Source organism: Musa acuminata, chromosome BXJ2-8, assembly GCF_036884655.1.
Source record: "Musa acuminata AAA Group cultivar baxijiao chromosome BXJ2-8, Cavendish_Baxijiao_AAA, whole genome shotgun sequence".
NCBI classification, from domain to species: Eukaryota; Viridiplantae; Streptophyta; class Magnoliopsida; order Zingiberales; family Musaceae; genus Musa; species Musa acuminata.
In genome coordinates this window covers 46,791,787-46,812,774 of record NC_088345.1, presented here as the reverse complement: position 1 = coordinate 46,812,774, position 20,988 = coordinate 46,791,787, and the positions used below count along the sequence as shown (strand labels likewise).

The 20,988-nt window shown below is 42.7% G+C and overlaps 4 protein-coding genes and 1 long non-coding RNA gene across 5 annotated transcripts; 3 read left to right on the top strand and 2 right to left on the bottom strand.

The window, feature by feature from the left end:
* The first annotated feature begins 762 nt into the window (after positions 1-762).
* Positions 763-2,886, top strand: LOC135619758 (galactoside 2-alpha-L-fucosyltransferase-like). The gene is made up of 2 exons (XM_065122050.1): positions 763-1,034; positions 1,108-2,886. The coding sequence occupies exons 1-2, from the start codon at positions 821-823 to the stop codon at positions 2,556-2,558; spliced, it is 1,665 nt and encodes a 554-aa protein (XP_064978122.1). The 5' UTR covers positions 763-820; the 3' UTR covers positions 2,559-2,886.
* A 2,418-nt stretch (positions 2,887-5,304) lies between these two features.
* Positions 5,305-7,616, top strand: LOC135619757 (abscisic acid 8'-hydroxylase 3-like). The gene is made up of 9 exons (XM_065122049.1): positions 5,305-5,556; positions 5,636-5,954; positions 6,034-6,186; positions 6,257-6,508; positions 6,586-6,675; positions 6,757-6,835; positions 6,919-7,025; positions 7,099-7,217; positions 7,306-7,616. The coding sequence occupies exons 1-9, from the start codon at positions 5,366-5,368 to the stop codon at positions 7,400-7,402; spliced, it is 1,407 nt and encodes a 468-aa protein (XP_064978121.1). The 5' UTR covers positions 5,305-5,365; the 3' UTR covers positions 7,403-7,616.
* Positions 7,617-11,012: 3,396 nt separating this feature from the next.
* On the top strand, positions 11,013-12,826 carry LOC135619756 (uncharacterized). Its single transcript, XM_065122048.1, has 3 exons — positions 11,013-11,215; positions 12,241-12,309; positions 12,398-12,826. Exons 1-3 carry the CDS (start codon positions 11,039-11,041, stop codon positions 12,596-12,598), a joined length of 447 nt encoding a protein of 148 aa, XP_064978120.1. The 5' UTR covers positions 11,013-11,038; the 3' UTR covers positions 12,599-12,826.
* On the bottom strand, positions 12,629-13,892 carry LOC103995230 (uncharacterized). The gene is made up of 3 exons (XR_672503.3): positions 13,684-13,892; positions 12,857-13,399; positions 12,629-12,766 (listed from the first exon to the last, which is right to left on the bottom strand). It is a non-coding gene; the product is annotated as an uncharacterized LOC103995230 (long non-coding RNA).
* A 3,264-nt stretch (positions 13,893-17,156) lies between these two features.
* LOC135619755 (phosphatidylinositol 4-phosphate 5-kinase 9-like) lies at positions 17,157-19,853 on the bottom strand. Its single transcript, XM_065122047.1, has 3 exons — positions 19,027-19,853; positions 17,608-17,836; positions 17,157-17,517 (listed from the first exon to the last, which is right to left on the bottom strand). The coding sequence occupies exons 1-3, from the start codon at positions 19,803-19,805 to the stop codon at positions 17,353-17,355; spliced, it is 1,173 nt and encodes a 390-aa protein (XP_064978119.1). The 5' UTR covers positions 19,806-19,853; the 3' UTR covers positions 17,157-17,352.
* Between the last annotated feature and the right edge of the window lie 1,135 nt (positions 19,854-20,988).

The window sequence follows — 20,988 nt, the reverse complement described above, 5'->3', positions numbered from 1 at the left end:
GCGTGATTCGCGTGGAATCATAACGTGAAACATGCACTGCTCGATGCATAGATTATCCACGTGATCTTTGAAACCCTTCTCCAAGATCTGAACGCTTCAGTTTACAGGCTTGTAGTATGAGTTGACCTTTACTAAATGACAGGGTAAAAGACTAGTAGAAAGATCTATTCTACTCAGACTATTGACTTAAGCACCACTAACTTCGTGTTTCATGAACTGTTCTAAAAACGTGTTGACTATAGTTCATTTATTATCTTGATTCCTTGAAGAAGAAGTGCCCTTTTCACGGAAGGTGTCTTTGTCTTTTAGTAGAGCCTATGATCTTTCTTATGCTGTTCTCAAACTACAGTAGCACTCTTAGTGGACATTCAGATCTGATGAGTAGTAAAGTATGCATGCAAGAGTCTACTTAATGCCTCCTTAACCGAGTGCTTGATCTCCTCGTCGTGTGATCTTGCTGGTTGTCAAGATCCAGTTGCCGCTTCATTTGGTTTCCGACGGGCAATGGCGACTAGTATAATATCATTGTAATCTTTGACTGCATCTGGTTATCACATGCACGCGCGCACTTCGACGTCCAAAGGTAATCAAGGGTTGACTTTACCCTCGGGGGAAGATGAAGTTTAGGCGAGGAAGCTACTTGATCGACTAAGAAAACCAAGAGAAATCGTAGTGGCATGGCCACTAGGCAACGAAATCGACGGCTGGAGAGGAACGAGGAAGAGAGGAAGACCATGGATTACAATATTAAGGAGTGCACTTGCCGTGTTCCGAGGTTGGATAAATAAGTAGGCTGAGTTCTTGTAGGCGCTCGAGGACGATGGGGATGAAGCGCAGCAGGATCGGCTATGGCAAGATGGAGATAGCGGAGGATTCGGAAGCCGAGATGGAGAGTAGCAACAGTTCCAGGAACTGGACGCTATGCGTAGTCCTCGCCTGCATGATATATCTGCCGCTGTTGGTGCTTCTCGTTGGAGCTTACAGGAAGCCGTCCTTGGAATGGCTTCGATCCGTTGGCTTTACTGCGGAAACAGGTAACTAAATCCTTGTTGTCGAGGCAGATCGAAGTCTTCTTGCTTGATGCAGCACTAAGTTTTGAGTGTTTAGGGTTGAGATCAGAGAGCTCGTCTTCGCCGGTGCCTGAGCCAGTGAAGGACAAGCTTCTTGGCGGCCTGTTGGCTCCTGGATTCGATGAGAGCTCCTGCCTGAGCCGATACCAGTCCGTGCTGTATCGTAAGGCGTCGCCTTACACACCTACGCCGTACCTCGTCGATAGGCTTCGGAAGTACGAAGCTCTCCACAAGAAATGTGGCCCGAACACCGAGCTCTACAACAAGTCCATAGAGCAGCTGAAGTCCGGCCGCAGCACCGGGCCGTCGGAGTGCAACTACGTTGTTTGGATTCCTTACAATGGCTTCGGGAACAGAGTACTGACCATCGTGTCTGCTTTCCTCTATTCTCTGCTCAACGACAAGGTTCTGCTGGTCCATGTCCCCGAGGACCTCGCCGACCTCCTCTGCGAGCCGTTCCCTGAGACCTCGTGGACTCTGCCGAAGGATTTCCCGGTGGAGAAGCTGGAGAGCTTCGAGGTCAGAACTCCGCAGAGCTACGGCAACATGCTCCAAAGTGGGGTCATCAAGAACGACATGAGATTTGCTGCCAACCTTACACTGCCGGCTTACGTTTACCTCCACCTGACCCACGATTACAGCGCGTTGGACAAGATATTCTTCTGCGAAGACGCTCAGCAGATGCTCCGGAAGCTGCCGTGGCTGCTGCTGAAGTCGGACAACTACTTCGTGCCGTCGCTGTTTCTGGTGGAGGAGTACGAGGAGGAGCTGCGGCGGCTGTTCCCGGAGAGGGAGACCGTCTTCCATCACCTGGGCCGATACCTTCTCCACCCGACCAATGTGGTGTGGGGCTACGTCACGAGGTATTACCAGGTCTATCTAGCGAAGGCTTATGAGATGGTGGGCATTCAGATCAGGGTCTTCCAGCACGCGCCTGTCTCTTTCGACACCATGCTCAACCAGATCATCAATTGTTCGAGAAAAGAGAACCTGCTGCCGGCCGTCAATCTCGAGGAGCCCGGCGTGCCCGCAAAGGATGCAAGAGAGAAGGCTGTCCTGGTGACCACCTTGTACTCCGGCTACTTCGACAAACTCCGGAACATGTACTACGAGCACTCGACGGCCACGGGCGAGGTCATCGGCGTGTACCAGCCGAGCCACGAGGAGCAGCAGCACACGGACCACCAGAACCACAACATCAAGGCGTGGGCGGAGATCAACCTACTCAGCTTCAGCGACGTGCTGGTGACCACCGCGTGCTCGACCTTCGGGTACGTGGCGCAGGGGCTCGGGGGACTGAAGCCGTGGATCATCCCGAGGCCGGCGGATCGGAACCAGGCCTGCCGCCGGGGCACGTCGATGGAGCCGTGTTTCCACTCGCCGCCCAGCTACGATTGCAAGGCCCACAAGGACGTCGACAAGGGGGCGGTGGTCCGCCATGTGAGGCACTGCGAAGACCTCGACGAGGGCCTCAAACTGTTCGACTAGCTCACTCTCGACCATGTGTTCGACATAATTACTTGTGTTTCACTTATGTTTTCCTTGGAATAGATTATATGTAGCACCAATTGATGCATTAAGCCACTGACGATTTATATTCATGCAAAGTCGATTTCCTTTTACAATGAACTTACTATTATATTTAGGAGGCTGAATCCAATGAGAGGATCTGGTCCTTCAGGACACAGACCGAGAGGAGAAGAGTTCGTAGACTAGAATAAGTTGGGGCTCTTCTTCTACCACTTCAGTTGTTTTGTAGCCTTTGACATGATGTGATGTCGACTAACTCGCTTGTCCTTACGGAACAGATAATGTTTATTCATCTGAGAAAAAGAAAAGAAACATGAAAACTCAAGTTTCCTAAGTTCAATCCAATTTCAAATTCATGCAAATGTTGTCATAAGCTTTTGGGGAGTTTGAGAGTATTATTATTCAAATGTTGTCCACTTTGTTGGTGTCAAATGACATGCTCATATGAAAACTGAAGCTGCTTGCTTGATTTATTGGTTCAAAGTTCAGGATGTTAGAGATTATAGCTACTGAGCACTTCAAGTTTTCAGCAGCTTAGATGACTCATATACTTCCCCAACCTCTTCGAGACTTCCAACCAGAGTTTCTCTCCGCAAGCATTTGTGTGTTGGGGAAGATGGAATTGCCTTTGTGCAGCATGTAGTACCACTGCTCATTAATGCTTTCTAGATGGAGATCCTGATTCAGCCTTCCATGGTGATGATCTAAACTTAATGCTTTCTAGATGGAGATCCTGATTCAGCCTTCCATGGTGATGATCTAAACTTACTTCAACTGAAGACCTGTGACCCCATATCCATATTTCTTCATGTAGTGCTGTTGCACCAGTCATGGGACTGTCCTCATCTCAAGTTCCACTCGCATCATCTCAGGTTTCTTTTCTCCTTCGCTTAAGTATATGATAAGAGAGAAGAGAAATAGATCCATTCGTCGCTCATGGTGGATTGCAATGATTCACCACCGCACGCAGTAGACTCAGCTAGCAGTCCAACCAGAGATCCAAGAAAGAAGCCGTCAATTTGGACCAATGGAAGTCTTCCCTGGAGATCTCAATCCCAAGGGCTCCATCAAGCATGATCGCGAGCAGCATCACCAACACGAAGGGATGGGTCTGTTAGATAAACGTGTTTTCATGGATTGCATCAATGATGATGATAATGACTATGATCTGATGGTATATTGTCGATCCTTAGCCACATTTTATTTTACAGAAAATAATTAGTCCCCACGCAGCCTGGAGAAGAAGACGATGGCGACGACATGCCGATGCTGCACATGCACAGTCTTCTACTGTGCTGCTGCAGTCGTCGCCCGTCCTTCCCTCGATCGGAACCTGTCCTCGGGCTTTCTCCCAGGCCCAGGTGATGCCATGGCAGTCCGGGCATGGCCTCTGTCGCGTGGTCGGCAGCCACACACGGAGCTTTGTCGGTCGCCAAGTCGCTTCGTTTGCAGTACTCCCTTGCGTTGCGTCTGTTGTCAACATATGGGCGGAGCCGGCGAGAGCACAGGAGTTGGCGGCGTCAAAGCTCCGCCCGGACCTCACCGTGTGGTCGAGCATTACATCGAGAGGGAACAGTTCTCGACGTCCAACTGTTGCCCAACAGTACCGCTACATCTTTGAGACTTCGACGACGGCTGCGTCACACCTGATCACCATCATCAAGATCTTCCACGTCCTCCTCAAAATCCTGCTCCACAAGTTAAGTTAGGATCGCCGAAACGAAAGCATCCTCGCCCAACACGGAGAAAGCAAAGCTTGTCTCTGCTACAGTGGTCGATGCGACGTGAGGAGAGCACGAGTCAGAAGGAAAGAAAAGCTATGGGTGCCTTCAATTATCTTCTCATAATCTCAACCGTTCATCTGATTTGATCATATCATAATTATTAGGGCGATTTTCCTAAAAATGCCCTGTTTTTGCTTTTTTTCCCCAGAAAATATGCCCATGTTTTCGTTTGAAAATTACTATTTACAACCATCTATTTACTATTTATAATTTTATTTTAATTTTTCAAAACTACATTTTTACAATTAAACTATCTGGATAATTTTTTTTTGACTCATTTATAATATTTTCTTATATAGTATTACAATATTTTTGTTAAAGTGCTGAAAATGATTGAAAAACACTACCAGTGATATCATATTATATCTTTTTAGATACTATTTCTTGTAAACCATTTTGATATTATATTTTAGAATTATAATTAGTTTGATTGAGGTTAGATTTTCTTTTTTTATTATTTATAATATTTTTAAATAAATTTTATAATATTTTTATCATGATTATCAAAACATTATATTATGAAGGATATTTTCGGTATTATATGATATAAAAATACTATGAAAAAAAATTGAAAATAGGAAACAAAAAAGCAAAAGAGACCTTTTCATACAATCCCCCTTATTATTATTGGTGACATAATGAAAGTTGACTTAGATAGATCCGTAGGTAATCGGATGGCCCATGAAGGAACGCTAGAACCATCTCGAGTCTCGACCGTCGCCATCTCGGCACGTGTTGTCGGCACATCGATGATTTGGACCGGTCGGGCTGCACGTCATCGTGGCTAAGCCACAACCGAATCTGAGTACGTTGCGTCCGTGAGATGTCAAGTCTAATCGGACTCGCAATTAATCGAGGCGAACCCGAATCGAATTCCATCGGCGCATGGCAACCTTTCTCTACATAAACCCTCGACTGCTCTCGCTCCCTTTGCGAAGCCTCTCTCCACGACTCCCTCGAGAGACAGAAGGGACGGTGGGAATGGCCTGTGGGGTTCTGTACGCCTTCCTTCTCCTGGCCATTGCAACCTCTCTCTTCATGCGGAAGCTCAAGAAGAAGTCGCAGGACAAGCTTAAGCTCCCGCCTGGCTCCATGGGATGGCCTTACGTCGGAGAGACCCTTCAACTTTACTCGCAGGATCCTAATGCCTTCTTCGACACCAGAGAGAAGAGGTCCCAATTCCTTTCTCTCGCATACACGTTACTGGAGGTTGTTTCCGGTGAATGGGGCTCAGTGGGGGGCGTGTTGCAGGTACGGCGAGATCTTCAAGACGCGGCTGCTGGGTTGCCCCTGCGTGATGCTGGCCAGCCCGGAGGCGGCGAGGTTCGTGCTGGTGACGCGAGCTCATCTGTTCAAGCCCACCTACCCGAAGAGCAAGGAACAGATGATCGGCCCGTGGGCGCTTTTCTTCCACCAAGGCGACTACCACATGCGGCTGAGGAAGCTCGTCCAGAGCTCGGTGGCGCCCGTGGCGCTTCGTGGCCTCGTCACCAGCGTCGAACGGATGGTGGTCTCCATGCTGGAATCGTGGGTCGGTCGGGAAGTGGCTGCTTTCCATGCATTGAAGGAGGTCGGTGGACTTTGGCCTCTCGTGGCTTTCGGGGGGGAGTAATGCATGCTCTGATCACTGATCTACTTCTCTCTTGCAGTTCTCCTTTGATGTGGGAATCCTCGCAGTCTTCGGAGGTCGTTTGGACGAGCGCTCCAAGGCAGAGCTCAAGAAGAACTACTCCGACGTCGACAAGGGCTACAATTCGTTCCCCACCTGCATCCCTGGGACGCCGTACCAGAAAGCAATCCAAGTAAGCAAGAACGGAGTTCATGTAGCTTTGCTCTTCGTTGATCTCCAACCTCCTGTTCTTCTCCACCCAGGCAAGGAAACGACTGGGTAGTATAGTGGGCGATGTCATGAACGAGAGGAGGGGGAAGAAGGGCGTGTGGGAGAACGATCTGCTGGGCCATCTCATGGACTCCAAGGACGACAAGGGAGAGCTCCTGACGGACGACCAGATCGCCGACAACGTCGTCGGCGTACTGTTCGCGGCACAGGATACCACGGCCAGCGCGCTGACGTGGATCCTCAAGTTCCTCCACGACGATCCCAAGCTTCTTGAATCTGTCAGAGTACGACAGGCGAAGCATCAAGTGCTCCACCGATGTAACCATCGATTCGACCTGACCTGACGATCGTTGTCCTGCAGGCCGAGCAAATGGTCATCCAGGAAAGCAACCAGCTTGGAGCTCGACCCTTGACATGGAGCCAAACCAGAAGCATGGTGCTGACTCACAAGGTACGTACCGTGTGCAATGCGAACCTCTCTCCTTCACAGAAACGATGGAAATGGGTAACGCTACCTTCCATCGTGGTGTAGGTCATACTGGAGAGTCTGAGGATGGCAAGCATCATCTCGTTCCCTTTTAGGGAGGCGGTGGCGGATGTCGAGTACAAAGGTACAATGAAATCGCAGTAAAAGGTTCTTGTGCAAAGCTCTGTGCTTTGGTCTGAATCCAGCAAACATGGCCGTGGAGTGCAGGATTCCTTATACCGAAGGGATGGAAAGTGATGCCTTTGTTCAGGAACATACATCACAACCCAGAGTTCTTCCGCGACCCATGGGTGTTCGACCCCAGCAGATTCGAGGTACTCGTTCACGGTATTCTTCCTCCCAGCTACGTCGTCTCCTTCTACATCTCCTCTCTCTCTGCGACTGCAGGTCGCTCCAAAGCCCAACACGTTCTTGCCATTCGGTAGCGGAGCTCACGCCTGCCCCGGTAACGAGCTAGCCAAGCTGGAAATGCTCATTTTGATCCACCATCTGGTGACCAAGTACAGGTGAGCGAGAGGCCAAGCAGCAACTCCATGCATGCATGGAGGATTCATTAGCACGTACGAAGCTGAACCCAACATGTGTGCGATGCAGGTGGGAGATCGTGGGAAGCCAGGGAGAGATCGAGTACCGCCCTTTCCCTGTTCCCAAGCACGGCTTGCCGACCAAGCTGTGGAGGCGGCAGCAGTAGAGCAGACCATGACGTACCCCTGCTTGATGTGAATTGCACTCCATTTAGCTTAGCTTATATGTCGAGATATATGGATGGTTATATGTACTAAAGACCTCTGTGCTCAGAAACAGCTTTCACTTGGATACTTGGGCTAATCCTACCATACACCTCTGATTGACAATATTATTATTATCTATCTAATAGCAAAAAAGTCAAATCTTTCTGTGTCTCATCTGATGGGAAGAAATGGCATTGTCATGATTTCCTCAAGAAATTAATGCTTTGACTAGAGTGGAAGCAAAAAATTAATGCTTTGACTAGAGTAGAAGCTGGATGAATCTTCGATTAAAATCCATAATGCTCCACATCTTGTCAGAAGTTGTATCAGATGTGGAAGATCTGAGAGCAAATCTGGAAAGAACTTTTTCCTATCACTTTCAGATCGTTGCAGCAGAACAAACCAAATCGATGAAAGCTTCGACCTATCAGTGCTGCTGATGCCCTCATGACTAGGTTAGGAGCACATGACAGGTTCTGTGGAGCTCTAAGCATTGAGATACAACTCTCCAGTGAGTTCACGAGGGGTTAGACTTTGCATCTGACCATGCATTATGTCAGCATATACAGCCAGCCAAGCACAGATGAAGTGACCTGCTTCTGTCCCAGACTGTGTTAAGGAGAGAAGTTCTCGAAATCAGAAGAAGATATTTGACAACTCAATAATAAATAATAAAGCCAAAACTCGATGTAAAACTTATGTGGTTAGCTATTTATTGACTGTGTTAAAAAAAATTAATTCTACATATACGAAAATAAATCTCTCACATAATTCTCGAAATAAGAATTCTTCTCACTAACTTTTTATAGAATCATTGGAAAAAATTCTATAAGCAAAAGTATTTTCTTTTACCTCTCCATCACATACTACATAATTTATTTTGAACTTTTTTCCTACTTAAAATTTTACACTAATCAGTAATTTGAATCTAAATAAAAATCCTAAAATACTTACCAATGAATACTGAGAGATAGTTGACATTCCAATGAAAATTTGTTGGCCTCAATTTTTGTGTTACAGAAATAACATGAGAAAGCAAGAACACATGTTACAGAAACAAGAACTCAACATGAGAAAACACAAGAATTATTAGTAATTTCAAGTACAACAAGAATTAATGAGCAATAAAAGTTGACAGTATCATCATAAAGCTGAGACTCTGCATTATACTTTTATTTTCAGACAAAAAAACACTATTTAGTTGCTCAAACATGTTCAGTGTAATCTAATCATGAACAATCTCCAAAGGATGATCCAAATTTGAAGTCTATGCAACATCATAACTTCACACCTTCACATTTTCCATTCAACATTTCCATAACACAAAAAAACAGAGACCAACAAATGCAAGCAGGTCCCTCCAAATTCTCAGTTATCAAAACAAAGTAGGGTGTGAATAGGAGTGGAAAGCATATTTAGCAAAGGTGCAGAGGGTAATAGAAAACCAACAGTAGTTTTAAGCAAAAAATTCTGCAGATAGTTTAGAAAAGAAAAGGTGCTGCACAAGCATAGGCAGCAAACAAATTACAATGGTCACAACTCATAACCTAATAATACTAATAAAAACTGGTCCTAATATGAGGTAGAGGACCAAAAGGTTCAATGTAAACATAACAAGCAAGCATTTTCCAACCTGCCAAGAACCATTTCAGCTGTAATTCTTAGACACCTAAATTTGCTTGAAATTATACTGGGACCATTTCTTCTAGGAAGTACTAACACACAGATTGGGCATTCAGATTGAAATTATACTGGAACCATTCAGATTCAACAGTCTACCACAAGCAGGAGCATTCATTTAATAGGCCAAGTTCCTATTTCTGCTACTTGAACAGGCACTGCCAACAATATTCTTGAAAGAAACAGAATGGGAATTGAAATTATCAACTACTACATTTCAAATGCAGGAAAGTATCGAGCACATTTTAGTCACCCATCTAAAATCTTAAAGTAGATGTATTAGAATGAAAAATAAGAATTAGCTTCAACATAGAGCAGATTGAAAAGAAACCAATAAAAATTAGGAATGCATTTGAAGGAAGGTAAACAAACTGTTAGCTTCGGTTGTTTCGTATAAAAAGAGAATGATAAATTATAGACCCCAGCACTTAGCAGAATTGCAAGTTCAAGGTTATTTCCTACCTGATTAAAGATTAGGCATCAGTGGAACAATGAACAATAGAAGTAAGTGATAAAAAGAACTCTTAATGAATAAACAAAATAAAACAATACCTCAACATTTCAACATCCTGCATTGTATGAAACATTAAATGGTGGAATGTACCTTATCGCATAATTCAGATTGCTGAATCAGGTATACAATGAGATGCCTAAACAATAACTTCGATCTAAGAGGTGGCAGAGGCTGAGATGGAAAACATGAAGATAACTAAAGATGCCAACAATTGTCATGAAATCAGAACATATTGCAACATTAATACTACTTTGCACTAAAAGTTTCCAACGTGGTTGGAAAAGCAATATAAAAATGACAAATTTTGTTCATATGAAGTTTAATCGACATCATTCCAAGACAGTCTAACAGTCGAAAAGCACAAGAACATCCAAATGAAAAAAACCATCTTGCACTGTGTTCATGCTCTACTCCTCCATCTCAGAACCCGAGGCACCGTTACTCTTGTTATGCTTCCTTGCATACCTCTGATTCCTCAGAAACTTCGGATCCATCTGCAATAAAGAATATTAAGATCATCGATGAGCACCGAAAAACAATGTATATATACATAATAGAATAGTTCGTAGGTACAAATTAGCTAATTCAACTGTCTACATAAAACCTAAAGATTGCAATAAATATAACGGAACCAAAAACATCAGCTTGCAGCATTGCACTGAACATACGGCGTCAACTGATTGTAAATCCTCTAGAAAGGGAAAAGAAATAAGCTAAAAATCAAGCAAAAGACTACATCGGAAAAGGGTCAGAGGAGGAGAAAAAAAAAAAGGTTACCCCTTTGGTGGAGGTGTGGCGATGCTTTCGAGGCTTCTTGATCCCGTTCTTATGGGCTTTGTACGACTGGTTGTGAGCGGTGTGGTTCTTCGACTTCGCCATTTCTGAACTCCACCCAAAAAGAAAGAATCGAAAAATTAGAATCTGTATCAAATCCAAAGCAAAAAAAGAAGAAGCAATTTTGCAAGCTAAATCTCAAAGAAAACTGAAAAATGAAGGTAGAATAGATGGAAGAGGATTGACACTAAAACCGAAGCAGCCGGTGAAGGAGCGTCTCTTCGACTGCCTTCGTTGCCGACTAGGGTTTGGGACGGAGCCAAATCCCTTCAATAGTTCCCACGATATTTAATGGTAGAATGACAATTTTGTCCTTCTACCGTGGCATTATTTGCGCCTCTTTTATGGGCTTTATGTAAAACCATTGTTGGCCCAGAACTACTAATATGGGCTAACAATTTAATTACGGATTCTTATTTTACATCCGTCACTATTATCGCGTAGGAATTGTAAATCCGCACCCGATTAATAAATCATCCGATCCGGATAGAGCAATACCGGGTTCGGACCCGAAAGCATCCCTAAAAGGGGTAACAGCAGTTACGCCGGCCAATGCACAGAGGGCGACATGAATCGCGGAGTGGGAGGTCCGCTGCTCTGCATCGGCGATCTGCTGAGAGACGTCGCCGAGGACGGTGACGCCATCGATGGGGACGGACAAGAGACCGATCTCCTCTCCTCCGCCGAGCTCCCTCCTTCTCCTCATCTTCTCACACCATCTCGAGATCTCGTCCGAGTGTTCCAGGTATTTTTTCTGGATCAATCACTTTGAATCTTTTGGCTTGAATTTGATTCTGATGTGGGAAGTAAGATCATGACAAGAAGATACGATTACTTTTCCTTTGAGGCGTAAATCGAGATGATGTTATCGCTTGATGAACGGAGTTTAGAGGAAGGATCTTGAATGACCAATTAATCAAAGGTTGGTGAATTAGCAGGAGGTTGGGTTGAATTTAGGAGAAGATCTTCGATTTATTTTTATCTCTTCTACTTTGGAGTGAACTGAGGAAAAGCTTCTAAATTCTTTTCAATGTGTCATATTCTAACGTCTTTGTTTCTTTGGTATATGAGATTGGAAATCCGCTTAGAATGCACATTCAATATCAATGAGGAACAAATTATGATTGTATATTAGTGTTTAAAAAAAATAAAAATTAGAATAAATTTCTAGTACATTAAAGAGCTTACAAGTAAATTTTTTTCTCTTTTTTTAATTATCTGATAGAATCTTTTATGGTCATTCTAACCAATAGAAAGAATCTTAATATCTTATGATACATGACAAATGCATTCTTGTGATCCCAATAAGTTTTGATTGACAAATTAACAAATTGTGGATCACATGATTGCACTAAGATGAGATTTGTAGTCGAGATAATTTGGAATCTTTCAGCGCTGTAAAGGTGAGGAAAAAAAAAGTGCACTTTGCAAAGTCCAGCTGACTGATATAAGACTCAAAAGTAGAAATTAGTAGATCAGAGAAGTGTAATTACAGAGTAATATAAATAACCATGTTTACAATTAAACCCATACATGATTTGCATGAAAAAAAATATACAGCTCCAATCTCAGGTGCATCTTTCCCCTTACTTTCTGCATGTCCTTCAGACAAGAATGTATAAAACCAAAAACATTAATCATAGTCTTGCTTTCTGCATGTCCTTCAATTAGCATAAATCATAACTGTCTCAGATAGTCTTGCTGTTGTTCCTTGTTTTCCTATTATCTTTGTCCATGAATACTCAAGTTCATCAGTCTTGTGTGCTTCAGGAGAACTACGATCAGTTGATCGAGTCATTAGAAGGGACCGACCACTCGTGGACAGCTTTAACTCTAAAGGTACCATAGTCATACATCGGAAGAACAGCCTTCTCCTTTGTTTATCTTCAACATTTTAAGCTAATTTACGTTTTTCTCTATGTTCCAGTTATGTGCTGCTCTGAAGACCGCAGATAAGGTGGTGAGTTCTGCCGACTCTAATGTCGGATCATTACTAGAGAAGGTTGGATTGCTCGAGAGCATCATAAAGCGCGGCGATTCTGCTGTCGCCATGATAGAATCTATACAAAATGTGCAGACAAGTAAAGCAGGAGGGTCATCAACCATTAATTTGGATGCCAAGATGTAAGGGCAGACTGGATGTAGAAGCTAACGAAACTTCTTTGCTGCTTGTCAATCATGAAGTTGAACTTAGACTTTCTTGTTGCGGTGTAGTGAGGAGTCGTAGTAGGACTGCTGACTCTCGAGACCTTGTGCGTTTGATCATCCTTTTATCTTGGAAGAATGTTTTTGCTTTCTTGTAGAAAAAGAACAATGTTTTCATTTTTCCCCAGTAATATAAAGTATAGGGAACTAATACTGGTGTTGGTTGATGAATTATGTATACCACTTCATTGGCGTGCAACACCATCTGCTGTCAAGCTGGAGAAGAGTCGAGCAGACAAGACCATTTGCTATATGCACACGTAAAATCCTGACAACCATAGTCTGATTTCAAGAACTGTGTGCAAAAGCAGAAGCAGAAAATATAACATTATTCAGTAAGTAGTAACAAATAAAATGAAAGCTGAATGGGAAGAAAAATGAAGATTTTTAACAGAAAGATGGCAAATAAAGGAACACAGTGGGTTTTATGTTTCAAACATTACGAGAGTTCTGTTGTTTGATTGTGAAAACAGATGAAAAGAAAACATCCAGTTAGTGGATACTCTGTATGCCACATCATTGAAGTGCAACTCCATGGGCTGTCGAACTGGAGAACACTCAAGCAGAGAGGAACATTTACTGTATGCACACATAAAATCTCGATAATCATAGTCTGATTTCAAGAGGAACGGTGTGCAGCACCAAATACGACATTGCTCTGCAACTACAACTACAGTTGGAATAATCACGCAGAAATGTCTTCTACTGCATGAAACACGAGCGCCTGCGAACAGAAAGAGGAGTAGATCTACTAATTTGCCAGCCAATTAATTGCAAAGCTTGAAGATTACTAACTAAGAACGAAGTTAATTGCAATGCCCTATCAAAATGAGGATGTTGTGGAGAGTAAAGAGCGTATGCAACTGATCATAGATTCGGGGGTATGGAGAGAAATCGTAGGGGGCACGATCAACGAAAGAAGACCAAGATCTCAGCAAATCAGATCTGATGCCTGTCGTGCCCACCAAGATCGGAAAGACAAATCAAAACCAGGACCAGTGGCCTCACCTGCATGTTACACTAGACGAGATCGAGCAGGCGGCAGCCGTCGATCCCGCCGGTGGTGCAGGCGGCCTGGTACACGAGCGAGCACAGTTGGATCTTTCAAGAATCGTCTCGATCGTGGAGGAAAAGAGGAGCAAAAGGGATGAAGAGGAAACGGGGAGAAGGCGACTCGCCTACGCTTGGGTGAGTCGGCAGCCGCCGGAGGGTCGAGGCGGGCGATTCCCGCTCACTAGGGCACTTTGATTCGTATTTATAGCTATTTCATGGACGAAACTACCCATCAACATGTCGGTAATTCATTGAAACAGGAGCTGTTGGCTGTTATTATGGATATTGAGAGATGGCATTTTCGGAAGTAGCCCAATTTGATAACCATAAATTAATTTAAGGATTATATATACATATATATAATACAAAATAATTTATCACCATTTGTAGAATTTCAAATAAGTATTGGATTGAGAACCTGAAATATGTTAAAAAATTAAATATTATCTCAATTGCATATTTCTTCAACACCTATACAAAAATGTTGTAATTGACTTACGCCCTTCGCGGAGTTTAAAATAGGTATTCTTATTGGTTTCATAATAAGAACCATAAAAATAAAACTTATTTTCTATGTAAATTATGATATTTTAATATAATATATTTTTTTTATATCTACTTGAATCGTTTTAGGATGAGAGATTACTTTGGGATGTCTTGTTAGGAATATTTTCGAGTCTAAAAGAAAACATTGATAGAAAAATATTAATAAGGCGAGCACTTTTTGTTAAAATAAAAAATTCAAAATGAGAGTTTTTTTTTAGAATGTTTCCTATGTATATATCAATTATTTTAATACTTCTTTCTCTAAATTTAATTTTGCAAATGTATTCATCCCCAAATTATTAATCTTGTTTTATATATCCTCCTTAAAATTCATTATGATGCTAAAAAATATTAGAAATATTTTTGTATTAACTACACACCTTCATGAGTGGAGTCTGATACAGAGGTCAAGTTCAGTAGTCTCATGAACACAAAACAAGTGCAGAAGATTTCTGACACTAAACACAACAAAAGTAATCAAATTAATTACATAACAACAAGAATTCCATCCCAACAAAAAAAATCATTTCAATATATGCATAATGTATTGCCAACTTTAGCCTATTTTCAAATTCCATGTTAACATCTGTAGAACATTGGGTATTGTAACTTTTCCTTGAAATCTTGCAAGTTCTTATGTCATTTGATCTTGAAGTTGTCCTCTTCTGGCTCTCTCTATGATTTCCTTTAGATTATTAAACTCATACTAAGATCATAAGTTTGCCAATCTGAATCTTGGAGGTATTTCCTTGACTGGTAAGTGTTTTTTTCCTTGCAGCTGCAGACTAAACATTTTCAAGATAGCTGATGGAGAAAGCAGCAGTAATTCCAATCTCTGGTCCAACCACTGATCAGATCATCATTGTTCAAAGTGACAATTAAATGAAAGTTGTTCAACTGTAGCAGACCAAAATACTTTTTTGGAAAGGAAGGAAAGAAAAATACTGTTCATAGCATTTAGTCCATGTAGAAAGATCCATTCTCATAGTAATATTGTCATTGTCCATATTCTTCCTGTGACCTCACCTCCAATGTACAGTAATGTTGTGTGTTCATCTTTTACTTGCATTGGAAGGAAGTTTCATGGAGATCCAACAGAGAAATCTGATCTTGATGGAAGTCCAAAAATATTATAGTGTTGTCTTCAAGTTTTCATGAAAATCAAGCAAAATAGCTACTCTTTTGCTCTCCTTTAGAGTGAACTTCTACATATGAAAGATAATATCATATCAAACATGTGACTGGAAATCAATGATAGAAAAAGACCTATATTTTGGATAATTTGACCTTGAAGTTGACCTTTGCTGGCATATTGAATAAATAAATCATTCCACATTCAATTTTTTTTTGTACAAAGAATGATAAAAGAATTCAAATGGGGAAAACATCTTCAAACTTCTGTAGTCTCAGGCATCAGCCATCAATGACCAAGGATGGTTTACAAACATTAATTCCTTGCTGTCAACCTCATGAACTTGTCCTATATATTTCTTTAGTTTATCTCACATTGGCATTGGTGTGCAGACTGATCAAAACTTTGATCTGGTCTCATCCCATCCATTTCCTGTGACAAATCTTGATTTCAGAGGCCAGAATATGAAACATCACTAACTTCAAGAAGTTAGCACCCAGTTCTGAATCCAATATAAGCAGGTTTTGATAGATCTCATGCACTAACAACTTAACCAAACACTGCTAACATTCCAAAGCCTGTCAATTATCAGCACCATTATTGTTGAACCTGTGAAGAATTAATCACCAAATAGCTGATCATTTTTCTGATGGAAACAAGTTTTCTGATCGGCAAATTCCAAAAAAAAAATTCATTTTTTGTGCCCTCTGATTGCCATTGATAAGCAGATGATGATGAAACTGATGTAACCATGAAAATTAAGCATAACCAGCATCATCAAGGCAGACTTTTAGAAGCATATAAAAGAATTTTGTACTCTTTGGTGGCTTGTTAGCAGAGCAAACCTTATGTCAGCAAAAGACAATGAAGCAGAATTTAGTAATCTAAGCCAACATCATTAGAACAAACAATTCCAAAATGCTTTGCCCCCTTCCTAAGAACCTCTGTACTTTGATGGTATCAGATCTTTCACTAAATCTAATTTGACATTCTGGGTCTCCACCAATAGGTCCTCATTCTGAAGCAGAGATGCAATAATTCTGATTCTAGGATGACCAAATACGGATAAGACTGATACTGAAAAATCAAGCCAGATGCTGAGATGAATTCTTCTTTCTGGTGTTCAAAGAGTAGCTGCCTGTTTCAAGAGCTTCCTTCTCATGAAAGGCAGGCAATGATTGATTAATTAGAAGAAAAAAACATCACTGTCCTTGAACACTAATGCAAACCAACAACATGATCAAACATGAAAAGAAGACTGCAGGTCTGTCTCTTCTCTTTGGGATCACATACCACCATGGTGCGGCTCCCAGGCATGTCACACACAAGCAATCCACTCAGACCAAAAGATGAAACCATCTCATGCAATAATGCCTCCACCATACTTTCTGATGAGGTAAAGAGGTACAGCAGGGAGGAGTGGTTGAACCATAGGAGGAAATTTAGGTAGAGAGAGAGGGAGAGAACATTTATTCTAATGCCTTCCGCATTGAGGTATGAGAACCATGAAATATAGAAACATCAAGTGGGTCACCACATGCAATGAGAGCAATACTCCAAAGCCTGTCATCAAACGAAACATGGGACCAAGAGAGATAAAGAAAGGCTACTGCTTCCCATGTGCACTTACAAACACAACCAACAGTGAGCACATGGGATCATCCTTTCTGCCACCAGATTGCACTTTTGAAGTCCACAGACAAGTGAAAACAACAAGCACATGAGCTGTTGAACTTGCTGTGGGAGCACATACTCAAATCAGATACATGTTGATTTATATGCACTTTACATTTCAAGGAAGATCATAACTTGTTCTTGGAAGTTCAGATCAATATTGTCAGCCAATCTCCTATTATCTAACTCAAGGAAGCATTTGCCGACCCGGTCGTTAACTCTGGGATTGGTTGGTTTAGTGGCTAAATGTACAATTGAACCAAATGCTGGACTTAAACATCGGTATCGCAGAACTTGCCATTTATCCGATTCTGTACAGCTTTAATTGCAGCAACTCGAGCAGCGGTGGCTGCTCTATTGGCAGCTGTGACTGCTTTGTTTACTTGTGGATCCACCCTCGGAACCAGAATAGCATTTTCTGCAGACTTCCGAGCCGCCTACATGGAGACTTTTCATGTTACAGGAAAAAGAATAGAGAGAGAGAGAGAGAGAGAGAGAGAATTAGCAGAAGAGTAAGCATGTGATACCTGAAAGGCACGCTGAACAGCAGGATCTGATGCAAGAAGAGGGCTCTTGAGAACTCCAGAGTCCCAATCTCCGCATCTTGTGTCCCTAGTACGAAATGTGTACATCCCAAAACCTTGCTTCTTGCCTTCATGCCATGATCCTTCGTAGCAGTGACCATTAGCAAAGTGATACACACCAAAACCATGGATCTTGTCACCAAAGTACTCGCCGGCATACTTGTCACCATTCCTACATCCACCAGAGTTTTCCCACAATAAATAGTCCATTACTTCAAACCCAGCAATTTAGACAGAAAAGTGCTGCCAATTACAAGTCATGTAATAATTCATAATAACTTCTATAATCAAACAAAACTTGCATTAAGTAACATTTCCTGATAATTCATAAAAACTTCTATACTCAAACGAAAAAGAACTTGATGCTGACACCGGAAAATCAGTAAAGGCAACTAAATCAATTATAACACAGTTTATTAGGAAAAAATGTTAAAGATCAGAAAAACAAATTGTTGGAGAGGTATGAACAGGCTGTCAAGAATTCTTCACCAGAACAGAAGACCAAGACACTAAGACCAGTTCTTGCAAGAATAGCACCACGTGATCAACTAGAACCCAAAGTTCCAAGTGGTTTAACCTTCATGACACCAAGTGAAGAAAAATTGAAGGTCATGACTGCATCTTATCTATTTCCACCTCAAACATAAGAAGAGAGTCAAATTTTGTCACAGAAAATTGACCCCTGCAGAGAGCCAGTGAGAAAACTAGACAAACCAACATAAACGATGTTAGTTACTACATTCCTTGGTGATAGACATAATATTACAATTTCACTACAATCCATGACCATTATCATCTAAATTGGTCCATGACTTCGTCTACAAGCTCCTCATATTAGAAGGAACCAACTTAACACGATTATGATATCCTTGAGCATCATTCTATATTATGATTCCTAAATACAAGACCTTAAATAATCTCGATTTCAGGACCCAGTTATAACTATCAATCACTAACAGGCAGAGTGCAAACACTAGAAGGATCAAAAGACAAACATCAAACACACCAAAAACAGTGAGCAGTAGCATATTCTACATTTCAATTAATTACTTTTAGACAATAAGACAGTAAGTTTCCACAACCAGCACCACAACAATTATTGGCTTCAACACCAAGCAGTAAATTTTCCACAACCATCACAGCAATGCAGCAAAAAGAAACAGCACCATCAACAGCAAAGACAACATATTCTATCTATCAATTAATTCGTTTCGACAATATTGCAGTAAAAAACCTACCTTTCACCGATCAAAGGGTTCCAAATGAATGGAAACAGAACAATCAATACCGAAGGCCCAAACTTTGTTCGACTAAATCGACGCAACCAATCAAAAAGAAGCGAAACTGAGCAAAAAATCTTGCCTGAAATGGTAGTAACCGAGGCCGTGCTTGATGCCGCACTTGAACTCCCCAAAGTAGCAGCTCCCGTCGGAGCACGTCTGCATCCCAACCCCGTGGCTCTGCCCGCTGAACCACTCGCCGGCGTAGCTGTCGCCGCTGTAGAACTTGTACACCCCGAACCCATGACGCAGACCCTGCCGGTACTGCCCCCGGTACCGGCTCCCCCTTGCCCAGCTCTCGATCCCGTAGCCGTCGTACTTCCCGTCGATCCAATCGCCCTCGTACCGCCCCTTGCCGAAGAAGTAGTAGACGCCGCTGCCGTTGCACCGCCCCTTGTGGAACTCGCCCTCATAGTAGTCCCCATTGCTGTAGTACTCGACCCCCTCCCGGACGATCCGCCCGACGGCCCTCCTTTCCTTCCTCTCGGCGCCTCCGATGAACCAGTCGACGGATGAGGCCCGGCGGACCGCAGCGGTGGCGCCACCGCGGAAGAGGGCGGACCGACGGGCGGCGAGGGAGGCGGCGGTAACGAGCGAGGAGAGGAGGAGGACGTTGGCGAAGAGTGGGGAGTCATCGCGGAGGTAGAGGAAGAGGAAAAAGATGAGGGCGAAGGGGAGGGGGAGGAGGAGGAGGTGAAGGAGGTGGTGGCGATGGCGAGGCTGATGGCGGTGAGGGCGGTGGGGCTTCTCCTCCTCCTCATCGTCGGCGATGGAGGAGAGGCTGTGGATGGAGGATCGGACGGTAGGGGAGCGTAGGAGGGACGACGGCGTACGGGTCAGCTTACCCTTCTGCAACTCCATCTCTTTTCTCCACTAGCTCGGCGTCATGGCGAAGCGAAGCGAAGCGAAGCGAAGGGCTGAAAGCGTTAGGGATATAAAGAGGCGAAGGCTTTGGGGGGTCAAAAGAAAAGGTCGTAATCCTCACCGCGAGTGACGGGATCTACCTCGGACGAGTGGTGGCGTTGGATTCGCAACTGACGGCTGAGATGCAGCTTTCCGGACTTCATCCTTCAGCGGATACTTCTACTTACCCTTTCATATCTACTCACTTTTCGTATCTAACTTATGACTTGCAAAAATCTGGTCCCCACTTGAAATCTCGAGCAGGGTAGATGATGGGGCTACTTTTGATGGAGAGGAGAATTATTTCTTCTTTTCTAGGACGCGTCTTAGATCCTGGGCTGCGGGACTATTAAAGCTCTGCGTGCCGTCGGATAGAGGAAAGCGCCCATTATTTCGGATCTTGATGCACTTTTCTTGCAAGCAAAATAATAAATACACCAAAAAAGAAAAAGGTGCTTTGTGATTAACGCACGATGGCTTGAAACTTGTTTGCAAAGAAACATGACAAAGAAGACAGATCTCTAATTAAACATGCAAAGAAATTTGACAAGTAGCAAAGTAGGTAAGGTGGGAGATTTTGACCATCATTAGCTTTAGCTTATTATGATCCATATATAAGTGGCAAGAACAGGCCAAGAAGTGATGCTAAGATCAAGTCTCATGTAGGTGTTCACAAGGAGACTTTTGACAGGATCAACATGATTAAGATATGAATGGAACTTTATTTTATGAGATCATTGAGTGTGATAAAAGGACCAAGTCTGCTCTCTCTTTTCCACCCAAACCTACCTCAAAATGGTTTGGACTTGTTGGTTGTTTACATTGGACTTTGATCTTGATGGATGAATGATATCAGTCTGTCTCAGGACTTTCATCTACTGTGGCACAAGCAAGATTTTTTGAAGATGATTAATGGTACAGCATGAGCATGTATGACTGTACTATGCTTTGGATGTATTAGTGACGATCAATAATTTAATATGATATCGTGAACTCGATACCTTATCGAAAATTTTATATTTACAAATAATGTTTAGCACTCCGATAAATAAAAATAATTGAGTGTGTGTATATCTTTAGGACTCCGATAAATAAAGAAGTTATTTTTATGACTCAAACTCTAATCACTTAGGTGTATATA

Coding starts and splice junctions, on each gene's coding strand:
- LOC135619758 (XM_065122050.1), top strand. CDS start 821: ATGGGGATGAAGCGCAGCAGGATCGGCTATGGCAAGATGGAGATAGCG. Junction 1,035..1,107: donor TGGCTTTACTGCGGAAACAG/GTAACTAAATCC, acceptor TTGAGTGTTTAG/GGTTGAGATCAGAGAGCTCG.
- LOC135619757 (XM_065122049.1), top strand. CDS start 5,366: ATGGCCTGTGGGGTTCTGTACGCCTTCCTTCTCCTGGCCATTGCAACC. Junction 5,557..5,635: donor TTCGACACCAGAGAGAAGAG/GTCCCAATTCCT, acceptor GGCGTGTTGCAG/GTACGGCGAGATCTTCAAGA. Junction 6,676..6,756: donor GCATGGTGCTGACTCACAAG/GTACGTACCGTG, acceptor ATCGTGGTGTAG/GTCATACTGGAGAGTCTGAG.
- LOC135619756 (XM_065122048.1), top strand. CDS start 11,039: ATGAATCGCGGAGTGGGAGGTCCGCTGCTCTGCATCGGCGATCTGCTG. Junction 11,216..12,240: donor ATCTCGTCCGAGTGTTCCAG/GTATTTTTTCTG, acceptor TGTGTGCTTCAG/GAGAACTACGATCAGTTGAT. Junction 12,310..12,397: donor GGACAGCTTTAACTCTAAAG/GTACCATAGTCA, acceptor TCTATGTTCCAG/TTATGTGCTGCTCTGAAGAC.
- LOC135619755 (XM_065122047.1), bottom strand. CDS start 19,805: ATGGAGTTGCAGAAGGGTAAGCTGACCCGTACGCCGTCGTCCCTCCTA. Junction 17,837..19,026: donor CTCGGTTACTACCATTTCAG/GCAAGATTTTTT, acceptor TGGTGGATGTAG/GAATGGTGACAAGTATGCCG. Junction 17,518..17,607: donor CTGTTCAGCGTGCCTTTCAG/GTATCACATGCT, acceptor GTCTCCATGTAG/GCGGCTCGGAAGTCTGCAGA.